This window comes from Cynoglossus semilaevis, chromosome 16 (genome assembly GCF_000523025.1).
Source record: "Cynoglossus semilaevis isolate Cse_v1.0 chromosome 16, Cse_v1.0, whole genome shotgun sequence".
Taxonomy (NCBI): domain Eukaryota; kingdom Metazoa; phylum Chordata; class Actinopteri; order Pleuronectiformes; family Cynoglossidae; genus Cynoglossus; species Cynoglossus semilaevis.
In genome coordinates this window covers 14,240,193-14,252,201 of record NC_024322.1, presented here as the reverse complement: position 1 = coordinate 14,252,201, position 12,009 = coordinate 14,240,193, and the positions used below count along the sequence as shown (strand labels likewise).

Here is a 12,009-nt window from a genome sequence, read left to right as displayed (position 1 = left end):
ACTATAACAAATACTCCATACCCTAATGTGAAAGCCCTCAAAATAAATCTCTAAAAAAACTCACTTTGTAGTTATTTGCCTAACAATGATAGGTTTAAGTATTTTCCCCGCAAAATTGTCCCCACAAGTATGGCTATACAAGGCCACACGCACACACACACACACATTCCTGTATTAGTCTAAAACAGCAAATTAAAGCCCAGCCTCCTGTTTTTGTAGGACGTCTCGCTGCCCAAGTGAAGTGGACTGAAAGAGTAAGTGATGTGTCAGAGAAACATCCGCAGGAATGAGGGATCGCAGACACAGTGTTCCACTTTCAGAGTGGACCGTGTCCGGGTTTGAATAATGAGGAGCCAGAAACAAGATTCAAACGTTGGACTCAATCTGCTCTTTTTGTGACCAAACATTTTTAAAACATAAAGTTTTTCCTCTTTGAGCTGAAAAACATTTTTTTTTTGTTACGTCAATACATTCGCAGATGACACCCTTCTCTTTCTTCATAGATTCTGAGACCTTGATCTTATCAACATGATCAGTTATTTCCTTTAAAACCTGTTGTTTATGATCCCATACACGTACTCTGCCCTCTAGTGGATTAAGATAACTGTTATATACAAACAATATATATAAAATATATACAAACAATATTTCATAAACAAAGCTATTAGGCACATTTTTGGGGGATTTTTTTTTTTACGTTGTTGAATGAACATCTTGGTTCCAAAAAATTTGAATTTTCTGTTTTTTTCCGTGCCAGACTCTACAGTCATTTAACATCGGTTCTGTTATTGGTTCAGTGACAATTTTCAGACTCCGATTCAAACCGATGATCGGCCTCAGTGACGCGACGACTGTTCAGTGTAATGAGTCAAAGACGGAACCAAAGTCTAAGATTGGATTCTGCATCTGTGCCTGTTTTAACCGCTCACTTTGAAACGTTAGGTGAGCAGCGCTGGTTTGGATTAAACGCAGTCACGCCGACCAGCGACTTCATGCTAATTTAAGGATCAGGAAGCATTCGAGTTTCTAACGTTACGCAGAAGACGTTAGGACTTTAAAGAGGAATCGCGGGGTTTAATAAGACACAAAATTGAGGACATAAGGTAAAGTGGAGTTGTTCAGGTATTTTATTCTTCTTTCTTCTCTCTTATAATAACACGCTGGAGCTGCTTAATAAGCCCGGTGCCGCAGGGAGAGATAGAGGCCTGGCCCGTTTCACTGCAAAGTTCATACTCATTATTTCCTTTTTTTTCTGCAGTCATCCCTTTTTAAAGAGGCCTTCTCTGTGCTAATGATAGTCCTGTAAAGAGGCCCAGAGGGGAGCGAGTCAGAGCTATGGATTTATGGATTTATGCCCACTTTGGACATGGGCTTTGATCAAAGCACATTGATCTGTAGAGATTTACACCTCGGCAACTCAATAAAACTGCCGTCCTTTTTTTTTTTTCTTCATGGAATTGTCAGATACTGTAGAGCCATTTGTCAAAGACAATTGTAAAATCCGCAATCAGTAAAAAAACATCTCCGGGGATGTGAAATACGTGATGGAATGTAGGTACAAATCCTCCTCCTGACGTGAAGGAGTTAGTTTGTATCTCATGGTGTTCAATTCTGGCCGTGTGCTATTAATTAGTCACACAGTGATTATAATTTTAAAATATATATTACACATATTAAGAGGCTTAGGAGAAGGACCCATCAAAGATGTCCGGAATTAAAAAAAGTATCGCTACGTCTGACACTTCAAGAGCGAAACTAAAACAAAAACTTCCGGGCCTCCGTTGGAGCAACGGCTTCATGAAGTGACTTCACTCCGGATGCACCGCTTTAATGATGATTCATGAAAGCACTTACTGCGTGTCACCACCCCCTCCAGCCTGATGATGTTGGGGTGGTCAAACTGTCCCATGATCGATGCCTCGGCCAGAAAGTCCCGTCTCTGTTTGTCCGTGTATCCTCCCTTCAGAGTCTTGATGGCCACACAGATCTCCTTCTTACTGGGCAGCCTCAGGCGACCGCTGCACACCTCGCCGAACTCACCTGGGAAACACAAAGATGGAAGAGACAAAAACAAAAGTCTTCAGTTGCATTAATGGGAACGAGGCTGACGTGGTTTTAAATCTGCGGAGAAGACTGAAGGAAAGAGGATGGAATGACATTGTACATAGTTGAAATGACTTTAAAACCTTTTCCTCCAGCTGTTTGAGATGCATTTAATTAAGACGACCTCAAATAAATTCTGAGAAAGTATTTATTGGTCGAGGAAACAATCATTGGATAATTACGTGCAATGACCACTAAGTATAGTAATGACGCCGCGCGTAGTAATGAGCTAGCTACCCTTCCCACTGTAGCAGCAGAGGAGCGTCACGGTGACCTTTACACTCTGAGTTTGTCAAAGTTTTGGCACAAACACTTTCATCAGGGAAATGTATCAAAACATGCAGAGAGATTAGCGGAGCACAACAGTTAGCATGTACAGCCCAGAAAGCTAAGTCCAGCTGCTTAGTTAGCTAAATTTTAACAGTTGAAGCACCAGAGGTGGGTTGACACACCCGGAGGCAAATTGGTGGATACAAGGTAAGGGGAGTGCAGAAGTGGGCGGAGTGCTTGAAGTAGCTCATTACCATTTAAAGAGAAAGGCACTGACACCAGTCATTAAGAACGGAACTGTTGAACCGTTGTGTAAAAAAAGCATAAAAATAGCATCAAACGTCCTCTTTAATTCCTCTTCCTCTCAAACTGGTGTTGGTTCTATTTCTGCTCCAGAGACTTGAGATCTTTGTTGCCCAGTTGGTCCAGTTGCATCAGATGACCTCCATGTTACCGTTGTAGCCAGACTGTGTTTGCGTCTGTAAATGCCCTCTGTGCTTATGGTTTGTGATGTCAGTGCCGAGACGTGTGTGGACATCACTCCTCCGTCCTCTACAGTCATTTCCCATAGCGGCTCCAGAGCAGAGAGCATGGGTCAAGTCTTGGACTCGTACGAATTGAGTCTGGAAGAACTTAGGCGGAATAATTGCAGCCTGTCCAAATACCAAAAGTATGTCTGTCCTTTCTCGTGCTGCTTCATTCTTCTGGCCGTCAGCAGTGGACACACGAACCAGGCCAGTGAACTTTTTTTTTTATGTAATGCGGTCACTCCGAGAGAGAAGAACTAATCTTGGACTAATGAAGGCTGATTAGGGGACACTCACTTGGCGAGGTATTTCACTTTGATGTTTAAATTTGATCCATGAAAACGCCCGCTGCGTGCTGCGTGTTTTTAGTCCTTTTTACACACAATCACTGATTGGCGAGCAGATCAAAGTTGTTCCGACATGTTCGATGAAGACAGATGGAGCACGAGGCTGGGATCGAAAAGAAAGAGTCCAGTTCATGTATGGCTTCATAGAACTCTTATTAATGAGTGGTGGATCAGTCCGACGTTGAAGGTGACAGACGTAACCGTTTACATCACATCGCTTGATGAAGACTTTATAATATTCCATGTGAAAACACTTTAAATCAGTGTAAATCTGTCAACGTTCTCCAGTAAAGAACTAATATAAACCCATTACAGGAATTTTAGATTTTTTGCCAATATTTAGAAATAGCGTGGTGTGTGATGGTTTGGGGGTGGGGGGGGGCAGGCATGGTGTTAGACTGTGAAAATTCCTAGTATACACAGTGTACTTTTGAACTATGTAGAAAAACTTGTATTTCTAAATACTTATATGTATATATGTACTATATATGTATACATATATGTATATATGTGTATGTATGTAGAAATACAGGGTTTTCTACATAGATCTATGTATTTCTACATATGTATATGTATATATGTAGTATATATGTATACATATATATGTGTGAAAGTGTATGTGTAGAAATACTTGTATTTATACATATACATATATACATATATGTATATGTATATATATATGTGAAAGTGTATGTGTGAAACTGTAGAAAAAGTTGTATTTCTACATATATATACATATATACATATATATGTATATGTATATATATATATATATATATTTGTGTGAAAGTGTTCAGTGTTTACTAAGGGCAGCAGCACAGTCGCACCCAGACTTTGTCAAAATGATAGATTTCACAGGCGCCTCATGTGACACTCGGACAACTCTGACCTTTCCCTGTGATTTCCAACACACCGTTTAAGACCAAACGCAGCGAGACTGCGCGATGCGTTGTCGAGGGAAGAAGAGTCCAGTGTGAAGTGGGTTATCAGAGCCTCAGTCTTCCTGACAGCTGAAAAAAGTACGGAGCGCCGAGGGGACTCTGGAGAGCGGCCCCGCTGTTATGGGCTGTGCGCTTTATTCTCCATACGTTCTGCTTGCACTTGACATGAATCACAATGCATTACACTGCACTGCCGCTGAATTTGTTGGGGAAGAGAGAAGAGGCGGGGAGATGTCAGGAGGGAGAGGAGGAGGAGGAGGAGGCTTCAAAAAAAAAAGAGGGCTGCCATATGAACGAGGTTTGGGAAGAAGAAAGGATCTTCAAGATAGGGACTGAGGGCTGTACATGAACAAGGGTCTGAGACAGCTATGATGATGGTAAAAAAAAAAATAACAATGTGATCGGCAAAGTCTGATTATTTCATTCTCACCTGCGCCCACGACTTTATCTATGGCGATACAGGAGGCATCCAGCTCTTTGGCGAATTCGTGCACAGCCTGGCTGGGGTCCTCGTACGTGTGAGGGTCCACGTAGGTTCTGATACCTGGAAGATGTACTGCAGCGGCAGCAGAGAGTGGGATTTGTTAGTGAACAAAATATGTGATGATTCTGTTTCAAGTGTGCAAATAACTGTAACCTTTAAATGAACATATTATTCAAAACTGACCTTCATCACGAAATACATGTTTCATAATCTGTCAAACCTCTGTAACTGTGCCTTTAAATGACTTTTAAGGTCACAAGCTAAATTGCTAACATGTACAACTTCAAAGGCTAAGCACAGCTGCTAATTAAGCTCGGCGCTAAGTGAATATGAGCTTTATTGTGTAAACACTTGAGGCGCTACAAATGTGTTGTCAGATGTAACAACATGGGGAGACAGAGCAGAAGAAGAGGATAGGAGGATAGGATAGGTGGGCGGAGACCAAAAGTGGGCGGGGCTCACAGTGGCTCATTACCATTTAAAGGTAAAGGCACAGAACAGGGCTGTTAAACTGTGTTTTATAAAAATATTTACTTTGAGATACTTTATGTCAAAGCAAAGTACGGTGGTGGTTTTTAGAAACCAAGAACAGGGCTGTTAAACTGTGTTTTATCAAAATATTTTCTTTGACTTTGGTTTTTAGAAACCATGTCTTTGTGCATATTTACTACCGTAGATTATAATTACAAAAAATATTAACAATAAATTGTACCCATTGTGCGTGTGTTTTTAAACAGTCAGTTAAGAGTTAAAGCTCTGTTTATTTTCCCTTTGGGTTCTTTAACCCCTGCGTCTGACCTAAAGCTCAAATAATAAAAAGATAAAAAAAGTCAGGGTGTTGTTCAGTGCCAGGATGTTTGTGAATTAATGACTGGGTCAGACCAAAGGTAGAAGAACGTCCAATAAATTACACAAGAGCCATAAATAAAGCTGAGGAAACACAAGACAGGAAGTCGAGCTGATACGACGTCCACATCTACAGCGAACGTTCACGGCTGACATCAGGCCAAAGTCAAGCTTTTACTGTTTCTCCGATACAACTTTAACACTAGAATCACTTTATATTGATCAGTTAATGATTAAATATTTGGACCAATCACAAATTGCTTTGCAATGGACCTGGGGAATTTCTTAAAAGTCCGTCCGTTTGCTTCCTCCTCGTATGACGGAGTGAATAAAATCTTACAGCTTGGAAATATCAGCTCTAAAACAATCACTGCGTGGATGTGAGAAATTGTTTTAAAAATATATCCGCCTAAACATAAACTATCTGTGGTGTGACTGCCATTTTTATGACGCTCATTAAGTAGTGAAGTGTAAATCGAACAGATCAGACCAGGACGGAGTTAAACCACGGTGCCATACTCACGGTGGCCGTTGCCAAAGTGCAGTCTTTTCTCATCAGGATGTTTGGATTTGCTGCGGCAACAAAACCTGCCAATCCAAACAGAGAGAGGTCAGAAATAGTACCACATCTTCCGCACTCGTGTGTGTCGCCCGCGCGCGCGTGTGTGTGTAAAATCCCAGCTCCCATGAGCCCGTGAGAGGATGGGAAGTCTTATAATGAGCGATGGATTTTTACTCTCACAGAACATCGTTGACTGCCAACTACAGTCACACCAGCAGAATCATGTTCTTTTCTTCTCTCTCACACACACACACACACACACACACACACACACGAACAACAAACAATTCTTTCCATCTCCTGTGCTCTACCCACAAACCTAAACATGCTCTATAAAATGTTTCCTACAGGAATCACAATAAACCGACACAGAAAAATGACACAATGGGAAATATACTAATCACAATAAACCGACACAGAAAAATGGGAAATATACTGACATACATATACATATATATATACTGCTATGTGGTGTAGGGTAAGTAGTATTTACTATAAACAGTCGGCGTCAGGTTTCACCGACTGACAAAATAAAAAGTCCCTGTACACGGGAGACGTGACTCAGCCTAAAGGTTGTGGCGAGTGAGTGGTGGTCAGACCTGCCAATCAGGACGTAGAGCAGCACAGTGAGCAGAATGATCGCCACGGCTGAGGAAATGGCAATCAGAACCACTTGACTGTTTTCACTGGAGATAGAAAAGGCAGCTGAAAAGACAAGGAGAAGACGTGAGTTTAGCCAAAATAAAGTTCAAGTTAGAAATCAATGTCCTTCAGATGTGGATAAAAAACCACAGACTAGACTCAAATCTGCCAAAACACAAAACCTACTGATGAAATGTTACGTAACAAATGCAGCAAGAGAAGTTCAAGTCCCCTTAAATGGTAAATATCTGTGTTTTAAAGGGTGCAAAGAAACCAAAAAAACAATCAACTTTATCACGTTCTCTCCATTCATTCCTACAGAGAAGGAGTGTATTAAACACTGCTGAGGCTCAGCTCCATTGTTTTCTATGGGGCAGCCACGGCAGAGACAAAATGTTTAGGAGGTGGAACTACTTTTTTTATGGAGAGTGTTTTTCGATCTGTCTAATGTAACTTATTTAGTTATTCGTTTGTAGGAGCTGTATATTTTTTCACTGATCGATTATTTTAGTTTGATCAGTTTGGTCTGTATGTTACGTCACGTAGGCGCAGTAAACGGAACTTTAGTATTTATAAGTCCTGAAACGCTTGTATTCAAGTTAATTAAGTTATGATAGCCATAATTTTTATGGAACACTTTTTGTCAATCGCTTCAAAAACTGTGCACATTTATTAAATATCCCTAAATTTAACTGGACTCAGCGCGTTACACAATCTACAGGACCTAGCTCTACATCTCCAGAAATGTGTTTAATTTAATCATCACCACAGTTGGTGCTTTTGTGAAACCCTGGTAACCCAGTCCTTGTTTCTGACTGCAGTTAAAAGAGAATGAATACGATTGGACTCCGGGCTGGGCTGGACTTACAGTCTGGGCTGGTCTCGAACTGGAAGCTGGGGCTGCTGGCTCCATATCCAGCTGCAGTGCGGGCTCTGATCTGCAGCAGGTAAGCAGTGTTGGGCTTCAGGCCATTCAGGGTCACGTTACATCCACGAGCGCGGAGGATGGTGTAGCTGGTCTCCTGCTCCTCCTGTAGGACAGGAAGTACAGCACGTTAGCCCAGGTTGGTGCAAAGATGATGAATATATAGAATATAGTTGAGGACAATGTCATTAGTCATCCATCTCCAGGGTCGTGGGGGGAGGGAAGGGGGGCTGAAAACAATCTCAGCAGCCACTGGGGGGCAGATTACATCCTGGGCAGTTCTCCAGTCCATCACTGGGCCACATATGGAGACGACCAACCGTTCACACGCTGGTTTATACCTATAGTCAATCAACCGAATTCCCAATCTGCGTGTTTTGGGAATGTTTTGAGGAACAAGTACAAAGGAAAACCAATGCACCCTGGGAAAAGAACCCAGAACCCCCAACCAGAGAGATCATCATTCACCTCCAGCAGGGCTGGTCAGACTTTCAACCCAAGAACTAGGGCCGGGACCAGAGACTCTCAGCCGCTGATACAGAGATGGAAATGATAGAATCTGGACTGAAATATTTGATATTTCATGTAGTACTCCAACAACCTCATAGTAAAGTACATAGTACTTGAAGCCTGGTGTTTGCAGCTTATCAGGTACTGATCATTTTACTGCATACGTTGACACAGATACTGCGATTTTCAGTTCTTCAGTATGGTGTGAAACTTCAGTTTTGTGAGACAAAAAAAAAACCCATTATGTCTAATAAAGTTTCAAAGTTTTCACTGCGTATTATTACGTTTTCGTCCTGATTCCTTCAGAATGAAAGCTTGAACCCCCGTTTCATTTGTCAAGAGCATCTGACAAATATTTTTATTTTATGTGCTTTGCTCTGGATCAGTCAATTCCACAGAAGACCTTGTGGGGCAGCCAAACGTCACGCTGCCAGGTGGGACCAGAGATGCACACAAACAAACCAAGTGTGTTGATATATATCATGGCACCCCCGACCCAGACAGGTTGGCATCCTTTATCCAATCTGATGAGTTATGCCTTTAATACCTCCGACTTCTCTCCCACTGATAAAACAACTGCAGGATTTTTTTTGCGTTCAGCACATTGTTTCCAGATGTGAAATGAAAGGGGGGGGGCCGGGGGAGGGGGGGGTGAAGAGAGGGCAGCAGGTCCACACAGAAGACAGAAGACAGAAAGCAATCTCTTTATTTTTCCTGACGTTTTTAAAGTTAAATTGACTCGGCCGGATCACGCTGTCGGAATTTTGCTCCAAATTGGTTCGATAATAATTCATTTATTTTAATTGTCCGCAGGCCTGATTGTTCGCCAGGAAGATACAACCTTCAGACTTTAATGGATGAAGAACTCGAATGGAAAAACACACACACACACAAAAAACCCCAACTTGTCACTATTGGAATTAGAAGAACTGATCGAAATATAAATCTAAACGATTCTATAAACGTCGTATTGACGACGTGGCCGAACGCATATAACAACCGCAGTAAAAAAAACAATAGACACAGTTATAACTGGTCCTGATTGGTTAAAGCAGTGGCACAAACACTTGCACACATGCACATGCACGCTCGTGCACGCAGAGCAATCAAAACAGAACTTCACTCCCAGTAATGGAGTGGATCAGTTTTATGGGGCACGAAGCTTTTAAGGCCGGTGTGCGTTTGAGGAGGCGACGATCCGTCAGACGTGCGAGGAGACAATCTTTCACGACGGCTGTAAATCCAAACTCATCACCGTTCACAGATCAGGGCTGCATGCAAATCAAACACAGGTGTCGCTAATGCGACCGCCGCACGCTGGGCGTCGCAGACTGACGAGCCACTCAGGTCAGACACCTCTCCCTCGTGACTGCTGCATTCTGACAAGCGGCGTGATTGCGGCCGTTGCGTGTGTTTCTCGGCGTCTGCTGCCGCCTTGTGTGTCACTGGAACGCGAGGAGAATTTAATAGAGCCCCTGTTCTGTGTTCCGCTCTGATAATGTAAACAAAGCTGCGGCAAATTACAGCTTGTTTGACACACGTGCACACAGATGCAAACAACAGAAAACAGGGGATGTACAGCAGCAGTCTTGTAAATACAGTGTGCACTCAGCATTCCTTCCATCTGAAACTGAACAAACTGCCAAAATGAAAGCAGGTCTGAAGCTCTCTCTCCCTCTCCCTCTCTCTCTTTCTCACTTGAGCGCTCTGTCTCTCCACCTTTCAGATTAATCGCGATAAAACAAGCAAAAAACACCAGCCAAGTGTTTTACCACAGATTGGGTTTTTCCACCAAGTAAATTTGGACACAGCTTATCAGCTGCACTTTTGAGCGAGGTTAAAGTGACGAGAACTTCCTGCTGTTTGTCTCAGAGGGCGGAATGTAGTCGTCTGGTTAGAAAATCAAAATCAAAAATATTTTTAAATGTAATAGATGGGAAGAGCAGCCAACACTGAAACAAAAATAAATTTAATTTTTAATTTTTTTATTATGATTATATATATAATTATTATTATTATTATTTTCATTATTAGGAGGAAAAAATAAAAAGTTTAAAAAGATCAAATAAACTAAGATTCATTAGATTAAAGAGATAAAACTAAATAAATAAATAAATGAGAGAATCTAGGTCTCAATCGACTAAATGATTAAAATTAAATAAAAATCAATTTTGGACATTATTATTTGGTGTTTATCTTGGAACCAGTCATGGGCCCGATTGGTATGATATGACGGGCCAGATCCGGCCTGCAGGCCGCAGGTTGAGGATCACTGTTTTAAATGATTTTTTTAAATTTTTTTTATTACAGCGGTGGCAGCTTTAGCTCATAAGGCTGTTACTTGTTACTTGTTACTTGTCTTGTCCAAGACACACGGGTGCACACGGCGTGGGTAAATACAAGATGCTGATTCACTCCGAGTGTTTCGGAGAGACACCGTCATTTACATAAATGACAACAGGGTTGATCGCTGCTAAAATAAAATAAGGTAACAATCTCACGCTCAGGTAAGCGGGCGGCGGGTTGGCAAAATGTCAACAAGAGACAAGATTGAAAAAGTGGGTTAAATATATTCCAGAAAAACGGCCTCTGATTTTTCTTAGTCTCCTCTCAAAAAAAAACAAAAAAAAAAAAAGTTTCCATCTACCAAAATAGTAAATTGCTCTCAGTGATGTCGTGTGGTTGTTGGCAAAATAAGTAGCTTTTTTTTTCCTTCCTTGGAAGGAAATTAGAGTCATTGGTAAATTGAATTGAATTACATGATAACGTTGACTGTGAGTGTCTGTTTTAGGGTTGTGTAAACACAGACGAGGGGGGGGGAGGGAGGGCGATGTGCGGAGGGGGGGGGGGGGGGAGAGAGGTGGGCCCACAAACACGGAGGAGCAGCGATTTGCTGACGCAGCGAATCTGAACTTCATCTTCTTCTTAGCGAAAAAAAAAAAAAAAAAAGTCTAATTTGAGCCGGTCTGTTTTTGTGCTCTGTTTCACCATCCTGTTTATGTGTGTTAACAAAAAAAAAATGCCGTGTGTGTGTGTGTGTGTTCGTGTGTGTGTCCTGGGGTTTTAGGGACTCTGGACTCTGAGTCTTATTTCTTGGCATGCGTTCGGTCATCAGCGTCCTTCCGCCTGGAACACGGACGGACCTTTGTCCTGGAGTGTGACGGGGCGTCGTCTCTGGACGTCCTACTTTATTCTCCCGCATGGACGAACCCTTTGTTTTGGAATTAAATTCCCAGGGTTTGTAAAACTGCTGTGGAGAGCGGTGTGGGAACTGGGTTTGTGTGTTCGCACACGTGTTTATGTGATCGGTTCCGATGCCTGGAGTACTGACTCTGACTGGGGTGGGGGGGTCAGGAGCAGATAGATGGAGCGTTCATGTGAACTAAGATAAATGACATGAAAAGGTCATGCATAAATGCTAACATGCTAAAATGTTTTTATTATTTTCTTCACCATCTATTGGGGAAACGTGGGTATTGCAGGGAAAACGCAGAAGTATAACGATAATGTAAATATATTATATCATTTGGAAAGGTTTGGCGGGCCGCATCTGGGCCCCGGGCCTTATTTTGCCCAGGCCTGTTTTAGGAGGTCGGCTGATCGGAGAACCGAGTTCCTAAAAGTAACAATTTCTGTTGGCCGGCTAATCAAGAGATTAGGGGCCAGTGTTGGCATCCAGGCAGAGTGTGACACACACTAACACACACACACACACACACACACACTCGTAAACCCACAGTGAATCTGCCAGAGTGATTAAACTTGAATCCACGGCTAATTTCACCATCAAATGTCACCGTGGCGCGACACTGGTGCTGAATCCCGCTGTAATTCGTTCTGCGCTAATTTCCA

General features: G+C 42.2%; 1 protein-coding gene across 1 annotated transcript in view; it reads right to left on the bottom strand.

Moving 5' to 3' along the window:
• epha3 (eph receptor A3) overlaps positions 1-12,009 on the bottom strand; it is an 86,949-nt gene that overhangs the window by 18,635 nt on the left and 56,305 nt on the right. Inside the window, 5 exon segments of the mRNA XM_025063643.1 lie at positions 1,855-2,040; positions 4,619-4,744; positions 6,042-6,106; positions 6,680-6,785; positions 7,591-7,753. Of these exon segments, the coding sequence (XP_024919411.1) occupies positions 1,855-2,040; positions 4,619-4,744; positions 6,042-6,106; positions 6,680-6,785; positions 7,591-7,753 (646 nt within the window).